Source organism: Toxotes jaculatrix, chromosome 2 (genome assembly GCF_017976425.1).
Source record: "Toxotes jaculatrix isolate fToxJac2 chromosome 2, fToxJac2.pri, whole genome shotgun sequence".
NCBI classification, from domain to species: domain Eukaryota; kingdom Metazoa; phylum Chordata; class Actinopteri; family Toxotidae; genus Toxotes; species Toxotes jaculatrix.
In genome coordinates, this window is record NC_054395.1 from 11902345 (window position 1) to 11924828 (window position 22484).

Sequence of the window (22484 nt, forward strand, 5' to 3'; positions counted from 1 at the left end):
AAATTATTTAACACAAAAACAACATCTCACCGCAGATAAGGTGAAGCCATGTTTACAGTGCCTGAGGATAAGAAGTTCTTCTTTTTGCATGTAGTGTGGTTCTGTCTTTTTTAACCCCCACACACAAACTTAATATCTCTGGGGTTGCAAATTTGAGAGAAGAACTGGTCTGCAGTAGCAGCAGCAGCTGCAGCACAAACTGAAGACAGATGAAGGATGGAGGAGGATGGCTGCTGCTAGAAACAGCTGCTAACCGATGTCACGTCTGCATGTCAGAGCATGGATTTGTGTTACACTGTGGATTTGTTTATTATAAGCACTACAGACATGAGGGTGTGTGTAAATGTGATATGGACTGAAAGTAAGAGCCTTTACATGTGAGAGGGCTTTTTGTGTGCAGTGGTTGTGGAAGTTAAGTGTGTATCTGGTTTAATGTAAAGGATTAGTGCTTCTGTTGTAAAAGGGTGGTTTAAACCATTATGTTGGCGAGGCTGCTGTGTGTATGTGTATGTGTGTGTGTTGCTTTGTTTTTCTACTCTGTTCTACTTTGCGCTGAGGATGAGTGCCCAGACCTCAAGGGTAGAAGGGCTTTAAAAAACAAACAGAGCGCAGAAATCAGCTGTCAAGCCGGCGCCCAGGCTCTATGTATATTTGTGTGTGTGTGTGTGTGTGTGTTTTGTAATGATGCGTATACAATATTGTTAACGCTTGTGTTATTTGTGGCATTAATGTATGGCCTGCCTCTCTCTTCCTCTATCTATTTATTCAGTTATTTGTGCTTATTTGTATGTAACTGCCACTTTGGCTGTTCCCACTTTCACTCCCTCTCGGGGAGTTGCAGTCATTATTTTTAGGTGACTGTGCAACAGACAGTCCTTTTTGCGCTCTGTTAACAACTTCAAACATTTTGTGTTTAAAAAAGGGCAGCCTTTGTTCAGTGGCCAGTGTGTCCATTTATTTTCCTGACCTGAGGGCAACTTATGCAGCTGAAAACATAAAAACACCTCAGTTTTCTTTTTTTTCTTTTTTTTTTTTTGTTACACAGCGATTTGAAAATTCAGACTGCTCACATATTTTATCAGGGCTTTTTGAGGACGGTGAACACCCAGGGGAGACAGGAAAAGGCCAAACAAAGGGATGTGACAACATAGTGTGAAATGGGATTTAAAACCATGTGATTGTGCATGGGCTGTGAACTAATGGGCTGAAGGCACAATGACAGAGTTTAGTGCGTTTCAGAGTAGCGGCACACAGCTTTTGTTCAGTGTAAATCCAATTTGACTGTTTTTGGTTTATGCATGCTAGTTGTAATACGTGTCTCCTTGTGGGCTTTTTTTTTATATAATCCCAACTCCTTATAAATCCAAGAGTGCATACAGAATGAGTCAGACTCTCAACCATGGCTGCGTCAATCCCATGTGTCAATGACCGAACCATGTAGGGACTTGAACCAGTAACCCCATCTAAGTTAGCCGTTTCAGAAGTGAGTGACAATGAGCCAGAATAAATGGATATTGGTGGCGAGTGCTGAACATGCCCCGATGATCCCCCATTCGAAACAGATTTTAAAATGACATTAATCTTCCTGGTAAGGTATCAACTTCGATTAATTCATGCAAAGCTCACTTAATGGATGTTCAGGGTTTTCCTCCTACAGTGACAGTGTGAGGAATCTGACTAAACAAGCCATGTGAATGCTGTAACAGAATGAACTGATCACAGATAAGAACAGCTTGCTTTTACCTTTACAGCAAGCGCTGCACCTTGGAGGCCGATGTCTGGTGAATCAATGACGCGTATCTCAGTGACTCTCTAGGTAGCTTCTGCATCTGAAACAGGTTTTACAGTTGATACAGTCGATTGTGTGTCACCACAGCACAAAAGATATTGTATATCCATTTTTTATCATACATTGTAAAGCAGCATACTAATTTTCACTTTATGCTGTTTTTGCGGTTCAGTTAGGAAACAAGAAATATACTTAGGCTACATTTGTACTCAAAACCTCCAAATTAGAACATCTCTTCCGTGTTATCAATAGCTATTTGCTCTGCTGATGTACCCCTTTGCAAGACACCAAGCGGTTTCCTGGATATTTTTTGTCTTAAAGACCAGTTCATCAAACTTTGAGAGGTTCTTAGACAAAACAATGAAACCTTATTAGTTGCAATAGAGCTTTTTTTTCATCTTTTTTGACATTTTGAAAACACAGATACTCCCTTCACGAACCATCGGAGCAGTATCTCCAAACCTTTGGTTGCTTTCCTCTGTGACTTTCTTGCTTTCTTCTTTAAAGGAAAATGCCAGGGCTCTGCCTTGTGACCCATCCTCCTGCCCCTGTATTGCAGCTTTTAAAAGTGTTTCTGGGGATGTTTTCAGCTCCAGCTGTGGGCTTCTATTATACACTACTTTGCAGACTATTTCCATCTGGATTTCCAGGAAGCGAGCTCTGGATGCTCTGACATTCAAGAAGCTTTGAGTATGCTATTAGTCAGGCTACCTGGCGCAGAGAGATAGCACTGAACTCCCTCAGCTCTTTGAAACGCGAGGGACCGTATACCCACAAAGAAAAGAGCCGAAGCACTGATCGGAGGCCAGCCTCTCTCTCATGGCATATTGGTGTTCATACGTGCATGGGACCTCGCTGATGACTCCAGATCAGTGTGTTTATTTTTAGAGGCTTTATGCATGCCAGCCTGAAGTTCTCCTCCCTCTTTGAAGTGCGGACACACGAAAGGGAATATGTTGGCTCGAAGCCCACAGGAGCTGTGAAAGCTCGCAGAAGTGTCTTTGAGTTGTTATTTACGAAATGCTTTGTTTTCCTGTGGCGCTAAAGACGCCAAAATAACCTTCCATTTGTGGGGTTTTGAGTTTGGAGGTTATTAATGTTTTATTGTTTTCATGCACTCTGAAGTGGAGTGGCAAGGAGAAAGGCCAATGCATTAGTTATAACCTTCTGGCTTATTGGAAAGTTACGGACAAGCTCACCTTTACTCACCTCTAATTCATAATTCACAATTCCTCCATGGTTATTATATTCGACTGAGATAGACCCGACGCTTCTGGAATTTAGTTCTGGAAATTTGTGGTTTCCATTCAGTGTCATACAGACAGGATATAGAGCTGTACATTGTCAGACAAAATTATTCCCATAAGAGTCCCATAAGTGATGGAAGGGACTTCATGGAAAGTAGGTGAATTATGTCTTTGGTTGATAAAATAATGCTTTTACATCATGGATTCCCTTTGTTTGTATGTGTTGGTCCTTTTCATAGACCTGAACCCTGTTTATGAAATGTTTATCAATTTGGTATTTTCAGAACAGACTTCAAATATAGATCAATTGGCCCTGAAAACGTATTGGTGTATAAATGATAAATGTACTTGTTAAAACCCATTCTTTGTTGAGCTTTTGGGGGGGGGGGGGAGATGTGCTTTTGAACACAGCAGGAAACTTTATAATTAGGCACGCTTCCAGTTGGCGCCAGATTTTTCGTGAGATTCCCATGCTGTAATGACGATCCTCAGTTGGCTAACTTGTGACAAAATATTCCAAAATTACATTGCAGGAATTTTGGTTGTTAAACTTATTAGTTATGACTTTTGTGTTTTCAACCTAACTGTAATTAGCGTGTTAGGGAATGTACCTGTGTAAAATGTAGCTTACTCCTGAGAAGGAGGGGGAGGATTAGTCATTGATCCGGTCTGACAGTAAGTGGACAAAGCTTGGTGGTCTTAATTGCTTAAATGGCAATTGAGCTTGAATTGTTGTTTTTCCTTTTCTATTTCAAGCCTCCAAATGGCTTCTTATGTGGACAGGATGAGTGAAAAGCCTTGTGTTGAATCAGGTTGGCCAAATTAGCTGGACTGTAGCCACGAAAGGAAGCCAAATGAAGATATTTTACTGTGCACGTTTGTGTATGTACCAAGTTTACTGGCAGAATTTAATGGCTGCTTGGGGCAAAAGTGCCACTGAAGGCTGATAAAATCGCAGTGAAGTTAAAAACTGTCAGGGCAAACAGGCACTCATACTTGCGAGTACCATTTTTCATTTTAGCCCGTTACATGTATTGTTGAGTTGTCAAATATATCTGTTTCTGAAAGACAGTATTGTCCCCTGTGGGCTACCGAAGGGGATTCCTGGGAGCCTGTGACTCAGAGGAAAAAATTTCACTGTGCCTGGCAGAGAAAATTGTAGTGTTTTTTTTTTTTCTTATCAGTCAAACACACAGTCTGCAGGGGGCTAACATGGCATCACACACAAAACAATGTCAAAAAAAAAACCAAAAAAAACTGCCTGGGTGCAGAGGGGTTGGTTGGAGGCAGAAAGCCATTTAGGGGAATAAAGCATGGAATAAGTGGTTTATCATCCTTTTAAAACAAAAACAAGTGTAACAGGTACAAATTCAGTGTTTATTTGGCAAAATGATCAATAAAAATTGAGTTAAATAACTGTGGAACACAGTCAAAGTGTAAAAAATCTTGCAGAATTTAATCTTAGTTTATTAAAAATCATAGGTAATCTAATTTCCTGAATAACATTAGATATCCCAGAGAGTCTGTGTGTGTGTCTGCATATAGTACAATACAATACAATACAATACAATACAATACAATACAATACAATACAATACAATACAATACAATACAACACAACACAATACAAAGACAACAGGTCTTCTCCCACAGCAGTGCTGTATGTTGTTAACCTGTCTGAGAAGTGTTATCCAGCCATGCTAAAACAACAAATGTTTACACTGTGTACATAAAGTATATTCTGTATGAGTTTATTGGAAATCAATGAGCTTTAGAGGTGCTAACGTCGAGCTGTGTCCATCTGATTCCAGTCTTTTTATGTTAAACTGAGCTAATCGCCTACAGGCCCTTGCTTTATATTTAATGTACAGATATGATGTGATGTCAATCTGTCGGCAAGAAAGCAAATAAGTTTATTTTGCTTAAATGACAAACTGTCACTTGTGTGTTACGATCAGCTTTAGGTGGAGGGTTGAGGTTGAGGTTGTGCTGGCTAAGGTTAGAGTTAGGGGCCAGGGAATGTCTTAGGTCAAAAACGGTCCTCACAAGCGCAATCTTTGTATGTGCATTGAATTATAATGAAAATGTGCATTTGTCTGAGTGTCTGTGTGTGTGTGAGTGTGAGATTGGGTCCTACTCCAGAAGATTATCCAGGGTCTTTTCATAGATCCCTGTCTCATTTCAATGACAATGGGAGATCAGCGTCAATTAGTGCTACGTCTTTGCATCGTGATCCAGAGGGCTGATAATACAGCTGCCTTTTAACCCCTGAAGACTAGGTGACATGTAATTACTTCGGTTAATGCTGTTTTTTTTTTTTTTTAAAGATCTCTAACAACATGCTTACATTTAAATCTGTCTATCTATCTAGCTAGCTAGCTAGATAGCTGTCTTTTTTTTTTTTTTCTTTTTTTTCTTCATGTGATTGCATTAAAATGTTCCCTGATGATTTTCTGTGGGGGAGTTTTCCTTCTCTGTCCCTTCATAATGCTACTCCTTCCTCTGGCTGTTCATTTATGACCAAGGGCTCTGGATTTTAGTGTGTGTGTGTGTGTGTGTTAGAGGTCAGTGGGGAGTGAGGCTCCTCATAATCCTGTAATCAAACCAGCTGCCACCCAACCCAACCCCCATCCCACCATACCTCTGTCTCTCTTTCTCTTTTTCTTCTCTGTCTCTGTCTATGGCCTTCTCCATTGATTCAGCATTTCCCTCGGTCTTTATATTTCTGTCTACATCTTGCTCTTTTTCATATCTTGACGTGCTTACTTTGGGTCTTTTTTTCCTTCCCTCCCTCCTTCCTACCCGAGTCTTTGACAACAGCAAATGAGAATGATTTCATTTATTTCATTTTCTTTTGATCTCAGTTAAAATCTCTACTGTTTCATTTTAAATTGGTTCAGTAAACAGGAATTAATTTTACCACTGCATCACCGCAGGAACAGAAGCTGAAGTCAATAATCAATCAATTATTCACAGTAATACCTAAATAGTAGGTTATTATTGATTCCCCATTTATGAGTCACCACAATCTCTTTTTTTTGTGTTCATCCCTTGTTAAAGGCCCTCCTACTCTTTCTCATTCTCTTCGTCTTCCCACTCGTCTCCTTTGCTTTCCCCAGTTTTTAATAAACCTTCTCGGCTCTCCTTCACCCTCCGCCACCTCTCTGTCTCTCTGTTCATCCACTTGCCAACATCCTCCCTCTGTGTCTCTCACCCCTCACCCTCCACCCATCACTGCTGTGCTCCTTTCTTTCTTTTTCTTTCTTCCTCTTGTTCTCTGTCTTTCCTCCACCTGCCTTGCTCTTTTTGCATCAAAACCTCTCATGTATTGTATTCTTTCTTTCTCTTTCTTCTTTCACCCTGGCTCACCTTCACAACGTCTCAGTGCGGCTGCAGAAAATTGCCTCCTCATGCCGGTTTGGTCATGTGCATTTGTATTCTTATATAGCTTATTAGCCTGCTTGTCGTACCAAATTGCTTTGCAATTTACAACACAGCCCAGCACTGTATTGTGTTTGTATCCAGTGTAGATGAAACGGGTCCTGTATCTGTTGCTGAAACAAACATTCGTGTTCTGTTTGTGAGGGTTGTGACCTGCTGAGTTTCATGTGGACTCATTCTGTAGTGACGGGTTCAGGGGAGAAAGAGAGAGAGCGCTGTGTTGAATTTGTAAACCAGCTCTGCCGGGGTGAGATGATGTTTTCTACACGAGAGCACTCAGCTATACCTCTCCATTTCCTTCTGTTTCTCTTTCTTCCTCTGTGGCTTGTTCAATCATGTGAACAAGGCCTGAAACCAGCTTCCTGCCTCACAAACAAATGCAGATTTCCGAGGATCAGTTTTCTCATTTCTTTCTTACCATAACACATGATTAAAAAAACTGCATCATCTTTGCCAGTAATGATGTGATAGACTTCAGAAAATACCATGCTTTTTTTTTTTTAATACCACAAATCTCCTACCAGCTGCATTTGATTCCTGCCATGAGAATCCTCTGGAGAACTGACTGTGTACATATCATGACTAAATACACTGACAGAACAAGACTAAGGCTACAGCCAGCAGCACTGTGAGGAGGGGAAGTACAACCAGTAGCTGTTGAGATATTTTGGGCTGGACCAAAGCAGTGGGATCAACCGCCCCTCAAACTAACATTGGCATCCCTAGAGCCATTAGCCATTGGTGCCAACTGTCACATATATGCATGACAGCACAACTTAGATTAGCAGCTAACACTGGGTTGTGGGGTGGCTGAGTAAAAATAAAAAAAATAAAAAATCTTTTACTGAAACTGGAAACTTACGTAAATTCTTACATAATTTGTGTAAAATCTGGCAAAATCAAACTTCCTTTCCCTTTAAATATCAGAGGACTTGCAGGTTCAGTCATCTATAAGCTTCTCTCCATCTATCATTTCATTCAAGTAACTCACTGAATCATACTTTTACTTTTGACAAAAGTTGATAGAAAACAGGTTAGTGTGTGTGTGTGTGTGTGTGCGCGCGCTTTGTTGCTATTCTCTGGAGGTGGCCTTTAGTCGTGTCTTGGTTTTTAATAGCCTCAAGTGTGTGTTTGTGGTGAAATAAACCCTTTTAGACTTAAAGGCAGCAGTTAGTCTACTGTAAAATGTCACGGTCTTTGTTAAACGCAAACGTTTTGATAAAGATCCTGGATTTTTCTTCAGCGTCTATTTTTCTTTTCTTGTATTTGTGGAGATGTGACTGTTTGTAATGTGCGATAACATTCATAGAGATAGAGTCCTGTGTCTGTGCTGCTTAAGCTGCATATCTCTTGGCATTGCTGTGACCTCCTCACCTTTTCGCTCCCTCTTTACAACCTTTCCTCTCCGGCTTACATTCATTTATCTCTGTCTATTTACCTCCTTCTCTGCTGTTTATCCTTCCCGTCCCTGACCCTTCTCCCTCGTGTGTCCCCCTTCATCTATTTCTCTCCTCTTACTCCTTCTCCTGTTTTGACCTAAATGTCACACTCTGTCCTCTTCCAACCCTTTTTCTTTCTTCATCTCTTGCTCCTTCATCTCCTCATCTAACCCTTTTGTCCATCTTGTATACATCTATTCATTCACCTAACTGTTGTCCCTCTTCTCTCTTCCTCAGATGGTGTCCACAGCATTTCAGCCCAGTGTGTCCTTCGAGTTCTCATCATCACCGAGGACATGCTGGGAAGCAGCGTCACTGTCCGTCTCCAGAACATGTCCCAGGAGCACTTCTTGTCACCACTGCTGGGTAACTTCCTGGAGGGCGTGTCCGCGGTGCTCTCTGTGCCCGTCGAGGACGTTTTCATCTTCAACATCCAGCCGGATCTGGACGCGGCACCGGGAGGGATTCTGAATGTCAGCTTCTCTGCTGCGTTGCCTGGCGGACACTTCTTCCCTTCTGAAGCCCTGGAGGAACAGCTGTACCTGAACAGGCTGAGGCTGACGTCACTGACACAGATGGAGGTTCGTCCACGTGCACACACACACACACAAACACACACACGCTAAGTGTTGGTACATTTATCTTATCCAAGAAACTACCTTACACAGCACAGCTGTGAAAGAATGTAAACGCACAATCTGTAATTTTATGTTGATATAAATTTGATATATATGTTTACAAGTGTAACTCAAGAGTTTTGAGAAGAGCAGTGTCATGATTTTAAAATGGGTGCTTATTTTATCACATGGTTCACAACCATTACTGATTCAAACACATCTTACACTACAGAAAACACAGTTTAGATTTAGTTGTTATCAGCTGTTAGCTTGTGTTTTAAGAGACCTGGTAATTGTGTTGGGAGACAGAGCTTCCTTCACTTTACTTATGTTTTGGAATGTGATTTTAATATTAATAGATACAGACATTTTTCAAAATCTTAATATTCTTTTTAATAATTCTTTAAATTAATAACATGGAGTTTTTTTTCCTTTTAAACATTTTTCAAATAATCTTTAAAGTCATGTGCCCACATGGTCATGCACACATATGCCTCAGCTGGGAATCATGCTTATATATAACTACACCGAGCAAAAGAAGTAAGTCACATTGTGCAAACATACGTGCATCTCAGGACAATCACCTGAGCATATTGCATGTGAACTGAAAATAATTCAATACAGATCCTATGGCAGCACAGCCATATGGCTTTATGCAACAACACACAGATATGACCACTATATGTTGTCATGCATGAAATCACTCACACCTGGACACAGCATGCACATCAGTAACTTTAATGTTCACACAGCCTCAGAGCATCTCTGCACATGCATGAGAGAAAGAGATGTTAGTATGGAAGAGAACAGCTGATCCAAAGGGGAGATTTATGAAGGGTCGAGGGAGACCACAGCAGTGTCCAGAGATATAGTTTAAGGTTGAGTGTATGTGACCTTCTGTCAAAAATAACACACATGAACACATGCAAACTGAATTTAAAATAAGATGCAATCTTGCAAATACATCTGATCCTGTGGCCTCAAAAGCAAACACTAACTGTATATACTTTTTTTTTTTTTTTTTTTTTTTTTTTTAAATTCACTGATTTTAGAAAGCAGAAAAAGCCCGATAGCATTACGCCATGATGTCATAGAGATATCGCCTCTACATATAGACATTATGGAGGCCTGAGAGCCAAGACCCAGGGCTGAAATAGTCCACACTCACCGCAGTGAGCCACAGTCATACATGCAGCTAAGTCAGATTAGCCTGTCAGCGTATTGGTTAACTACAACCTCTTTTATTTGAACTGTGGCGGCTTGACAGCAAGAGGACGGCCAATGTAACCGATGTGAGAGATTTCAGTGAGTAACTCAAACCGGATATTTTCACAGCTTCGGAGTGGAAATGTTTTAGCTTTAGCATGATAACATGTGAGACGCTGTACAATAATGACAGTTCACGTTTAGCAGGGGAACATGCTAACATCAACACGTCGCTGTTCTGGCTAGTTGTCGCTGTTCATCAAAGACACTTTTACTTTGTTTTAGATTAATTAACGTTAAGTTATGGAGAGATAAAATTCGGTTTTTGTTCTGCTCAGCCAGCCTTTGCTAGTCTGTGTATTTGTCTCATGCAGAGTTTCTCTCTAAAATGGTGAAACATCTTTATTGCTAGAATAACACGAACACCTTCTCAATTTGACTAAAAGAAAAATTGATTCAAAAAAAAAAAAAAAAAAAAAAAAGAAAAGCTGAACAAGTGCCGGGACTTAAATTTAAATAAAATATTGTGTGTTTTCTGGGTCAACTTTATAACAAACACAGTTCTGTGCTTTGTGCCCCATATGGGCTTTTTAATAGGAGCCAAGGCTGCGTGTCAGCCAGGTGTTCAAGTTTCAGAGCCTCATACTGAAGTACAGATACTTTTGTACTAATTCAAGGTATTTGTATTTCAATTAAAAATTTATAATTTCATGTTACTTTACACATCTGCTTTGCACGATTTCAGTGGGACATACTGTACTTTTCACCACTACTTTTATCTGACAGCCAGAATAACTTTTTCCTTTTAAACAAACAAAACAAAAACAAACTGTTAAAGTAAACTCTATTAATAAATGAAACTATCTAGTAACATACAAAGTAGTTAAAACAAGCTCCACTTGACCAGCTGCAGCAGGAAAATTCACTTTATGCATTGATGCATCATTATTAATAATCTGACACTGTGATTTATAGTGACTTATCACTAACGGGCAGTTTTTCTGCAAAGCAGATGCTGTTACTCTGATAATCTAGGTGCATTTTCTGATTATACTTACATACTTTCACTGAAGGAATGGTTCTTGTATGTTTACATTGTTGTATTGGTACTTTTATTTTAGTACACTGAATGAATCTGAACACTGCCCCCACTGGAACCACTGGACAACCCAAATGGAGAATAGCCATCATAAATTTTAGTAGTTACACCTTTGGTCCTCCAGCCTTCACTTTTCAGAAAGTCCTCCATGAGGAAGCTGAACAGTGAATGCTTCAGTAACAGCAGCAAATCCAAACTGGTTCTTCACAGTGACCAGTATCTTTCCCCTTTTACTCTCCCATCACTCCAGGTTCTCCCTTTTGACGACAATGTGTGTCTGCGTGAGCCGTGCCAGAATTACATGAAGTGCATCTCAGTGCTGCGCTTCAACAGCTCCGCCCCCTTCATCTCCTCGCCCTCCATCCTGTTCCGGCCCATCCATCCCATCGCGGGCCTACGCTGCCGCTGCCCAGTGGGCTTCACGGGTGATTACTGTGAGACGGAGATCAACCTGTGCTACTCCAACCCCTGCCAGAACGGAGGTGTGTGTGCCCGCAGAGAGGGAGGCTACACCTGTATCTGCCGTGAAGACTACACCGGTGAGTAGAGAGCAGAGTTCGTGCTGTAGTGTATATGTTTCTGTGCTGCTGTGGCCAATGTGAGGTGGTGTAAAATCTCAACAAGTTAGCAGATTTTGTTCTTTATAGGTAGACATAAGGACTTGAATTAGGTGTGTGTGTTTTTTTTCCACTCACAGGATCATAAACAAGAGCTGAAGTGAGCTTGTGTGTGGTAGTGATGGTGGTATACACATTGATTTTAAATTCTAGCACGACTACATACACTTATGTTTGTTTTGAAAGTGGAGGATAAGTCCAGCGTAATTCATCCAGCTTTTACATGAAGATCCAATTTTTGGGGGGGATTTTGCCAGAGTTTGAACATCTAATGAAATATCTCAAGCAATTTACTTACTATAGATGTCTTCAAATTAAGAGAAATCACCCACATCTAACTGTCCTTGATGTTGATCACTCTAGTTAACCTTATTGTAGCTTACATAAAGGTATGTCTTACAGTTGCTAGCTGACTTTAACTGGCTGACCTTTACATTGCACCTGCTTTAATAAAGAAATAACTGAAAGTCAAATTAGGACATGGGAGCTTGCCTATTAACAGGCCCTTCAGTAGACCGACTAAATACCTTTAGATACTTAGGCAGGTTAAAAACATCTGACTGTCAGTTTAAATATTCTGCTATATTTACATTACTCTATATTTAGTTTTCTCAAAATATACATTGCAGGGGAAGGAGTTTCAATCTGATTTGAGTTTCTTCTCGAAAAATACGTGTCAATGAAAGATTGTGACTTCTACTTTATAACATTTTCTAACTTTTTTACTTTCTCTTTGAGCAACATCAAAGTTGGGAAAAACACTGTTTTCATTCATGTCAGTATCACATATGCTGTATCTGCTCTTTCTAACACTTGTGAGCAATCTTACTCTCAAACTGAGGGAGTCTTTCAGATCCAGGATGCGATTCAGGATGACTACACACATTAACAACACATTTTAAAGGAAAATGCATAACTTTCTACAATTTTCTTTGCAAATCCAGACATAATTTATATTTTTGGAAACGCTGAAACTCTGGATGTGCATGATACATTATAAAGTTAAGGGCAGGAGGCATAAATGAGTATTTTTTGACAGTTCAGCAGATTTTTCTGCAGATCATCGTTTTATTCACCTCACATCACCGATTTAGTGGATAAGACAGGGTGTAGTCTTTTTATTTGTATATTTGTGTCTTTGTTGTGTATTGGTGTAGTCTTGTACTGTAAACTGGCGGTGCTACTTTGTTCATGTCCCATATTGACTTCCTTTTTGATCTTCTCTCTTTTCACTCTTTTATTGTGTTGAGCCGAACAACATGAAAACACACACACTGTCTCCTGGGAGAGTTTCCTCCTCCTCAGCTCTCTACCTCATATTTAGTCTCTTACACACACACACACACACACACACACACAGACTCCACCACTACCTTCATAAACCCCTCACTCTTCTTCACCAAACTAATTTGTTTTTCTCTTACACACTCTCTCTCACACACACACATGCACACGCTTCATTCTTTCCTACCTTTCCCAATACACCAGACTCATCTCAGGCTGTCTCCCTCTCTCTCCTGCCCCTTCATACTGCTGTATCGCTTTAGTCTTGGAGCCATTGAGTTGATGTAGGAGAGGATAGATGCTGTGAATGTCAGTGTGTGTGTGCGCATGTGTGTATGTGTGTGTTCGTCAGGGGGATAGTTCACATTGCCTTTTATTTCAAATCAAAAGAGAGCTAGTGGGAGTGTAGCAACGCTTTTCTTTCAAGAGAGAGACAGAGTGTTTTCCAAATCCCTCTGAGAGAGACAGAAAGAGAGATGAAGAGAGGGAAAGAGAAAATGGGTAAAGGAGAAATTGAAGTAGAAAGAAAGTGGGGGGAGAGAGAAAGAGAGAATAGAAGATGACTGAAGGAAAGGAGGGAGTCGGGAAAGTTTGAGACATGGAGATAAAGACTAAAAGTAGGAAGAGAGGGAAAATGTGAAGGGGAAGAGGAAATAACATCATTTTGAAGGAGACACAGATAACAGAGAATTCCCCATAAACTGTAGGATTTTGGCTGATACCACTGAAGAACTGATAATTGAAAGACAGTTTGGGTGGAACTTTGATCATCAGTCCAAAACAGTGGTCCAAGATTCAACTGTACGGCGTCCCCACCAGTGACTGATGTGGAGTTTTGCCGACTAAAGATGGGCTCAGTCAAAATCGTGACAGTGTCCAAAATTTAGGACCAAATTGTCACATTTTGACTGCTGCTACAACTCTTGGACAACCCAGTGTAATATGGACTGATATTGTAAGCTTCACTTTTTAGGTTAAAATAAATAAATAAATAAATAAAAATCAGTGCCAGTGCTGTGGCTAAAGCTCAGATGACAGATGATGCGTCTCTGCTTGCATTTTTTTTCTATCTGCATGATATCGCTCCACCTCACCAGATGTGCGTTGCACATCCGAGCATACCTCAAAATAGACCTCATAGAGTCTGACACAGATTGTGACAAAGAGTTTATTGGACCCACCTCACACAGTGTGACATGCAGTGAACCTGCAATATCCCTGTTATCCCAGGGAGCGTAGGGGGCCTTAAGGTCGAAGACAGAGAGGATAAAAGAGGGGGGACAGTAGATAATTGATAATAGGTGACAAAAAGGAGAACAAGGGTGAGTGAGGGGGAATGGGAGGGAAAGACAAAATGAGAAAGAAAAAGTGGAAGATGAGACAAGAGAGGAGGGAGAGAGAAAACAGCAGAACATGAGAGATGAAGGAAAGGATGGAGAAGAGACGGGTATGATAGCAATATGAGAGAAGAGAGAGACGGATGAATTCAGAGAGAATAACAGAAGGAGGCTGCAGGGAGAAAATGGGGCGAGAGACATCCAAGAGCAGTGAGAGAGAGAGAGAGAGGGATGGAGGATGAGAGGTGAGGGGTAGAGTGAGGGAATCAGATGGTTTCTGGGTAGTCACTGATGTGCATTTCCTGCGTAGGCGTCGGGTGTTGCGGTGTCTTGTCAACGCCCGGGGCTAGCGCGAGGAAGAGGAGGAGGAGGAGGAGGAGAATGAGTAAACAGGGACGAATTGATTCTGCAACACATAAAAATCTCCAGACATCACCCAACCAAGTTTGCTCTCTCCCTCATTCGTTTTTTTTTTTCTTACTTTTCCATCCGACCTGCCTTTATCAGTCCCCTCACATGCTCTTTGTGGCTTTGAATTGCTTTCCCCGAAACCCTATGGATTGGTCTCACAAGCAGGAGCTCAGCTGGGGGTTTTGACCAAGAGTAGAAACTTTCTTTTTTTTTTTTTGACCCAAATCAGAGGTATTTTTAAGTCTCGAATCGTATCATTCAATAGATCTGAGTCGAGTGTGATTTGTGAACAAATGTTTTGGTGTTTCTTCAGGGCAAACAAGACAGATGTTTCTCTGAGTCTCCAGTCCTCCCTGAGTGACAGTGTGGATATGCCCAGTTGGCTGCAGTTTTATTTATTGGTTTGGTAGGTATTGGACATTGTTTGTTAAAGGAAGTGCAACGTCAAAATCTTTATATAATAAAAAAAAAAGATTTCTTTAACTATAGAGCATTTAAAAAAAGAAAGTAACAAAATTAATGGAAAGCGACAAATTAAAACTGACAAGGATAAAAGCAAATAAATAAAAGATGAAAGATAAAACTAGTAAAAGTAAAATAAAGTTAATCAAAAAGAAATAAAATGGCAGTTAATGTGAACTCAAATAAAAGACACTCCAGTAAAGTGCTATGGTCAAAGATGTTTCAGAGCTCCTCTAGTTTTTAAACGAGTCTTCTTGTACAACAGCTGCTTGTGAATGCTTCAGCCAGGTAAATCTGGACTCTCCAAGGATGACTGAACATCTTCACCTCCTCCACCACTAAGGCAAAAGTGAACAAAGGCTCTCAAAACACATGCAACCCCTGGCTAACCCTTCTCTAAACCACACATTTAACCCTGGATAAGTACGGTTTGACACCTTGAAAGAGGGTTACCACTGCCTCTTACCCATAAGATAGTAAACCCTGCTGTGTAGAAAGGTTAATACCACCTTTATGGTGCCTACCCCAGAGATGTAGCACTAAGAAAATGGTGTGAAATGTTGCTTGAGCTGGGGTCATGTACCGTTCAGCTAAGTGCTGAATACCCAGCGTTAGCCCAAGGTTTAAATACAACTACATTGAACTGAAAATTAACCCTAGTGTGTTACAATCCAGAGTCACAGTAAAATTTTGGTTTATTTGAAATGTTAAACGGCCTTTAGTTTCTTAATGTGTTACAGGACTTATGACGTTCTCAAATAAGTAGATAAATGAATTCTTGATGTAGACTTTGAGAACAGTTGACCAGTCGTGCTTTAATCTGCTCTCATTCCTTTTTCAGAGCAGACGTTTTGACTTGAAAACAACCATCTCTTATGTTATTTACACCTGTGTAACACCTTCTACTGTGACATGTCAAAAATGTCTTCTATGCTTAAAATATATTAAAGGCACAATAACACAGTTTCAAATTAAACGCCATGTGAGTAGTTAGTTGTCTGCTGGTGTTCCTGCAGACAAAAAGAAATCAGAACAGGTAAAGCAAAGCAAAAAAAAAAAAAAAAAAAAAATAGCGCAAACAAATGAGCCCATCTTTGAAATATTTAGTCACCTCATCTTGCAGCAGTGTATTGTTTTAGTGTTGTTTCTCAAAATGATTTCTTATGCAACCAGCTGCTTCCTGTTGCACAGGGCATGTTATCATTTCTTTGCCTCTCATGTCGAAGGGTTTTCACATTTGAACTTTTTTGCTAATTTCACTTGGCCATCTGTCTCCTCAACGCAGAATTAGGTTAGAATGGGAAACACATCTGTCGTTGTATTTCAGCACAGTAAAGTAGTACCCCAGAGAATTTTCACATGTCTGTCAAGGTCCTGTGAAATTCAAATGCATGCCACACAGAGTAAAGCGTTTTGTAAATGCTGGTTGAGGCTGCTGTTCTTTTTAGGGATGGTCTTGTTATTTTCTCTCAGATTAAACCTTTTAGACTCAACATCATGAACCTGTGCTCTTAACCATAACAACTTAAATCTGAGTCTGTGTCTCATGTAGATAATCCTTTTAGAACTACTAAGAAAACTTTATGTTAAGTATGAGATAATTAGCTCCTCCAAGTTTAAGAAATAAACCTCTCTATTTCGAGGCTGCCTCACTTTAAGAGTTAATCAAATGTAAGAGGAAAGTTATAGTCTCACCCCCTGCTGGTACTGTGCTAAACTCACTCTGCTAAACTCATCAAAATTTAAACATTTCTAACCTCTAACTTTCTCTTCTCTGAAAAAGCTTGCAGTTTTTGCTGCGGTGATGGGAAATTCCCAGTGGATGAACCTTAACAGGAGATAACAGTACACTGAAAGAGAGGATATCTAATCATTCTTACAAAGTAAAGGAAAATAGACTCAGAAGTGATAATGAGAGATGCACATTATGCAGATCATAGTAAGATATAATACAGGGGATGTGCCTCATAGAGCCAAGAGATGGAAAGAGGAGATGGGAGACAGAGAGAGCGACAGGGAAGCATGGATGCAGACTAAATTAGTTTGTGAGAAGATAAAATGGTGAGCAGTGAGCAGAGAGGACACAGGTAGAAATTAAATCTCTTGGCTGTGGTGAAGTGATCTGTATTTTACGCGGAGGGAAGCTGAGATAGAGACAGACAGAGAAGAAATGCGGGAGGGAGAGGTGAGATTAGTTTTGGATCTGATCAAGCAGATATGCACGTTACACTGAGAAATTGAATCCAGCTGATAGTGAGGGGAAACAGATCACACATACACAGCAAATTAGCTTGAGGTAGCAAAGAGTATGTGGGGCTTTTGAAGAATAATGCTATGTGTTATATAAGCAAGTTTTAGCTTTTTGAAGAAGGCTTGAATTGTTTAAAAGTTAGAGACAGAAAGGAATAAGAAGAGTGGTGTGTGACTAAGAAGGAGAGGGGGAAGAAATTTAGCAGGTTGATGCGATTGAAGTATACGCTGTGAGAGTAAATTAGTTTGGTTAGAGAAGACAGAGAGAGGCTGAAGAAAGAAGGACAGAGAGAATGACGTGAGGAGCAAATTAGTCTGGGGAATGAGATGAAAGAGTGAGGGGAGTGATGAATGCAGAGTAAGAGGCCACTAAATTATATTTGGCAAGATAAGTTGGAAAGTATAGAGTAGGTATAGAAGGGACATGAATACAAGCAAAGTATAACAACCCAAGATCAGTTTCTTCACCTACAAACATACAGTAGCTGGAGAAAGTGAAGAATGTAGAATCTGTTCTGGTGCAGTGACTTTTAGAATCATGAATATGATTTCTTCCTAATAGTCGTCCTGAATGTACCAAATATAAAAGACGTGTCCCTGATACACACTGATCAGCCAAAGCGTTGTTACCACACCTGCCTCATATGCAGTTAATCCTTCACATGCTACCAAAACAGCTCTGGCCCACTAAGACAGGGATTATAAGACCTCTGAAAGTCCCCTGTGGTGTCTGGCACTGAAACGTTAGATCAGATCCTTTAAGTCTTGTAAGTTGTAAAGTGGAGCGATCAGGCTTGTTCAAGGACATCCTCCAACACTTTGTGGTTTGTCCCTCCTTGGATCACCACTCCTGACTGGGAGCACCCAGCAAGCAGTAAACTTTGATTTGAAGATGAAAGGTTAGCATCAGTGCATCAAGCTGAACTGATGCAGCTTTAAAACTTAAGCTCTACAGTTCTGGTTAGTATGTTTTTGCCAAAGTGAATACAAAACAAGAAGAGCTACTGGGCAGGGGAAATTAAGAGAACTGGCCACAGACATGAAGTAAGTAAGTAAATTACTCTCTAAAAAGAGGCAGAACTGACTGGAACAGCAGCTCTAAGACTGCAACCAGGTTTTGAAAAGGCATATGTATTGAGTTTCACAGGTGAGGAAAATTAGATTAGATAACTTTATTAATCCCCCACTGAAAAAAATCACAGCACAAAAGACCCTCAAAGACGTTGGTCAGTTAATGTACTTTTTTTTAGACTACACAAAACCCTGAACAGGGGATCACAATCAAACTGAAGGATGGTGTGAACTCGCTTCAGTAAAACCTGTACTAATGATGAGGCTGATCGGCCAGTTCAAACTAATCCCGCTCATGTGAAAAGCACTGAACACCCAGGACAGAGTCTGTGGTTGTTTCACTCTCCTACAAACCTGTTTTACTCGATCACACACCCCCAGAGAGTTTAGGCAGAAAAGGTCCTGAAAGAAGAACCAGTCCACCTGTGAATGTCAAAGCCATTACGGCTCCACGAGGGAGTTGTCCGCTGACTATAAAGTTACAAAGTACACAAATTAAAATTTTATGACAGCTAAAATCTGACACACAGTCTTCAAAATTGTAGGTTATTCTCCCAATGGCACACTTACGCCGCACACTCCAGCAGTCTGTGACAAAGCAGAAAAAATGTTCAGCTTACTAAACATATGCCCAATGGCAGAACTGAGCCGTGAAATCTGAGGTAATTATTAAGATAATCTCAGCTAATTATGCACTTACAACTTACAACTCCCACATGAAGCTGAGAAAATTGATGTTTGGAGCTTTAGATTCTCTGCAGGACAAATGGTATTTTTTTTTTTTTTGTTTTTGACAGAAGCAAAAGGACTTTGTCATTCTGTGTGTTAAGTGAAGATTTATCACACAAGAGATGGAGTTAGGGGGAAAAAGGACATTTGAAAAGGAAAGCGAGGGATGAGAGAAATGAGAGTTAAAATAGTTTGAGGATGAGAGGACTGCATGAAACCGAGAGAGGATACAAGAGATGAGGCATTAAAAAAAATATATAAAAAAAAATTTAAAAAGATAAAACCAGGCTGGTTGGGTGAGAATGGGTGAGTGAAGCTGTGAGAGAGATAATGGTATAAGATGGATTCAGAAGTCTCAGTGACATTAATTTTAAAGGTCATTTAGAAAATTAATGATTGTGTGAATGTGTGTGTGTGTGTGTGTGTGTGTGTGTGTGTGTGTGTGTGTGTGTGTGTGTGTGTGTGTGTGTGTGTTATGTATGTAATAATAAGACCAAATTAGTTGAGGAAAGGGTAACAGAGAATAACTTGTGTGTTTGTGTGTGTGTGTAGGTGAAAGAGAAGCAGACTAAATTACTTTGGGGAAATTAAAAAATAGTTAAGTGTTGGCAGTAGTTGTGTTTGTGTGTGTGTGTGTGTCTGTGTGTGTGTGTGTGTGTGTGTGTGAGAGAGAGAGAGCAAGCATGCAGGATGCACAAGGAGAATAAATGACTTTGTGAAAAAAAAAAAAAAGTGGTGCAAATAGCCAGAGCAATGAGACCGCTTAATTTTGGGATTAGGTTAGGAACGTGCAGAGATTTTGTAGGAGGACAGAAAATAGAGGAAATCGAGACATCTAAATATACCTAGTAGACATGATTTGGAAATGTGCATGTTAGATGTAAAAATACACTGCAGGGGAGCTGATATGCTGAGTGGAGTGGGATAAATGCATTAAACAGTTTGAGAGGAAGGAAAGAGCAGACTAAATTAGTTTTTGGGGAGATAAGTCGGAGAGCGTGGAGGAAGGGAACAGGAGGGAGGTGAAGAAAAAAAAATTACCTCAGGCCCCTCTGTGATGTTTATGGGAGATGTGCATGTCACTGGAAGAATTAAATGTCAGTGTTGTGTCTGTAATCTCAGCGGATGCGATGTTCTTGTGATATTTTGGACACAGTCTGGTTTTCTCTCAGGTGGTACACATACAGAATGAGCACAATATTAGTGTTGTTTTCCTGATGCTGAGATGCGGCCTCATGTGAGCACTGCCACAATCTGGTCAGCTATTGTTGCCAAAGTCATTTCTGGCTGTGCCGGTACTTCTGCTTATTTACAAAATGCAAGTGGAAGCATGCACCAGAGTTACTGTTGATCAAGATGACTGTAGGAGTGCACTGACTGTTCAGGAGGTGGGCCTTGATTGATTAGTTATTGATTAGTTATAGCATTACACAGAAACTATCTGCAAAAATGGCGTGATCTTAGGGAGGTGCCTGTGTTCACTCTGAGGTGCAATGAGAGATCAACACCATCAGTGGGCAGCATGTTTTTAAGCAAATTAAAAATACACAAAAGACTATGAGCATGTTGCCCAGTCTTTTTTCTTCCATCAGACACGTTTAGCTTTGCAGCCCTTTGTCTCACTGGTCTGTCCAAGGGTCAACAAACAACTTAGTGGCGCGAAGGAAGCATAGTATACTGTTGCTCACTCTAGCAGCGTTCGCAAGTGCATGTTAAATTATTATATTGAACTATTTTCAGTCTTTTCTTTCCATAACTACTGTGTTTTTGTGAATCCACAAAGTAACTCAACCCTGCAGGCTTATGACACGAAAAGCAGATGTTAAGATTTCTGTTGTCTATTTTATTTGTTTAAGTTTGCATATGAAACATGCACATCTGTTTAAGCTAAACCGTGAACAGGGTGGAGTGGACATTCCAACTTGGGGATGAATTTGAGAAAAAAGTTAAACCTTGGATGTAAAAAAAAAAAAGATTATATATTAGAAAAGGAGGAATAGAAAATTAGGGAGAGAGGGAGTGGAAGGGAGGAAGAACAGAAGAAATGGCTGCAGGGTGAAACGAGAATCGAAAATAAATGGGGAAGGTGAGGGTTATCAATATCCAGGATGTGATCTTTTGAAACAGGCCAAAAAAACAGGCAAGAGAGGATTGTGGGGGAGGTTGAAGCAGATGAAAGTGGAAATGGGGGTACTGAAAAGGAAAGAGCACATCAAGAAATGGGAAGCAGGGAGTAAAAAGGAAAAAAGGCAGGAGATTGAAAAAAGAGAAAAGAGGCTTTGAGGCAGATAGAGACTTGTATGGAAGAGAAATACAGTGAAAATGAAACAGAAACAGATAAATAGGAAAGAAACAGAAAAAAAGAAGGTAGGGAAGAAGAATAGAAGTGATTATACGCCACAGAGAGATTGAAATAAACAATAGAAGGCCAGAGCAAAAGAAACATTAAGATGAGGTGTAAAGAGACCTTTAAAAAGAAAAAGAAGTCAAAATGGGAAATACTACAAAAGGAAAGCAGTGGGGGAGGAGTGGAGAGCGAAAAAAAGCAAATAGAAAAGTGAACAAATGGAAGAAAAAGTGAAAATGCACAAACAGAGTGAGAATCAAATAATACAGAAAAAAAAAAACAAAGTTGCCTGAGGGGGGTAAGAGATGTAAAGTCAGTGAAGGGAGAGGAAGAGAGGGAATGTGTATGAGGGAGGAAGAAGTTCAAATAAAAGTTAATAAGTAAATAACTAACAAATGAAAAGGCTTTAACTGCACGATGCTCAGATGGTTTCACACTGAGCCTCTTTACCGTGTGGAATGATTGCAAGCTATAATGGACTGTAGAATCAGATATGTTATCTGTGGGATATTGTTCAGTTCAGTTCAGTTTTAATTTGTGTTTTGAACAGTTCTCTCATTGAAAGGGGAACACCACTTATTTTACACATCAAACTGTGTTTACAGGTCTTGGGGAATACTAGCAAAAAGAAAGCTGTATACAGCTTTTGTGGCTCCACAGGGAGCAAAATCTGACAAATTACTATAAGAGATGTCACATGAGTCAGTGTTAGAGATGAGAACGAGTCTGAAGATGAAGAAAATCAGGCGGTGTTAGAAAGAAGTGAGTTTAGCAGATCTTTGTCCTCTGCTCCTCGTTTCTGCTTGAGGTGAGAAGCTCAAGGCTGCAGTAGGTGCTTCTAGCGTAGCAGCCTCAAATCTCCGAGTGAACTGTCTGTAGTTGATTTGCATTGTGGGTAACGTACTCAACAGATTCTGACAAGGACAAAGAACACTTTTTTTTTTTTTTCAATGGTCCATCATGAGTCTAACAGTGTTGTGGGAGTAGAATACTAAATTGATGGAGAGCAGAGAGGCACACTGTAGTGGTGATGCCATCTAAAAATCCTGGAGCTGCTCAATAGACAGTGAACAATGGAACAAATAATATGACTGTACAGTATGACAGCAGCTATGATAATTTACCATAGACATTTTCA

At 40.2% G+C, this 22484-nt stretch overlaps 1 protein-coding gene across 1 annotated transcript in view; it reads left to right on the forward strand.

Moving 5' to 3' along the window:
* celsr3 (cadherin, EGF LAG seven-pass G-type receptor 3) overlaps positions 1 to 22484 on the forward strand; it is a 102398-nt gene that overhangs the window by 16148 nt on the left and 63766 nt on the right. The window contains exons 2-3 of the mRNA XM_041048078.1: positions 8154 to 8497; positions 11089 to 11377. Coding sequence (XP_040904012.1) covers positions 8154 to 8497; positions 11089 to 11377 — 633 coding nt within the window. The remainder of the gene's footprint in view (positions 1 to 8153; positions 8498 to 11088; positions 11378 to 22484) is intronic.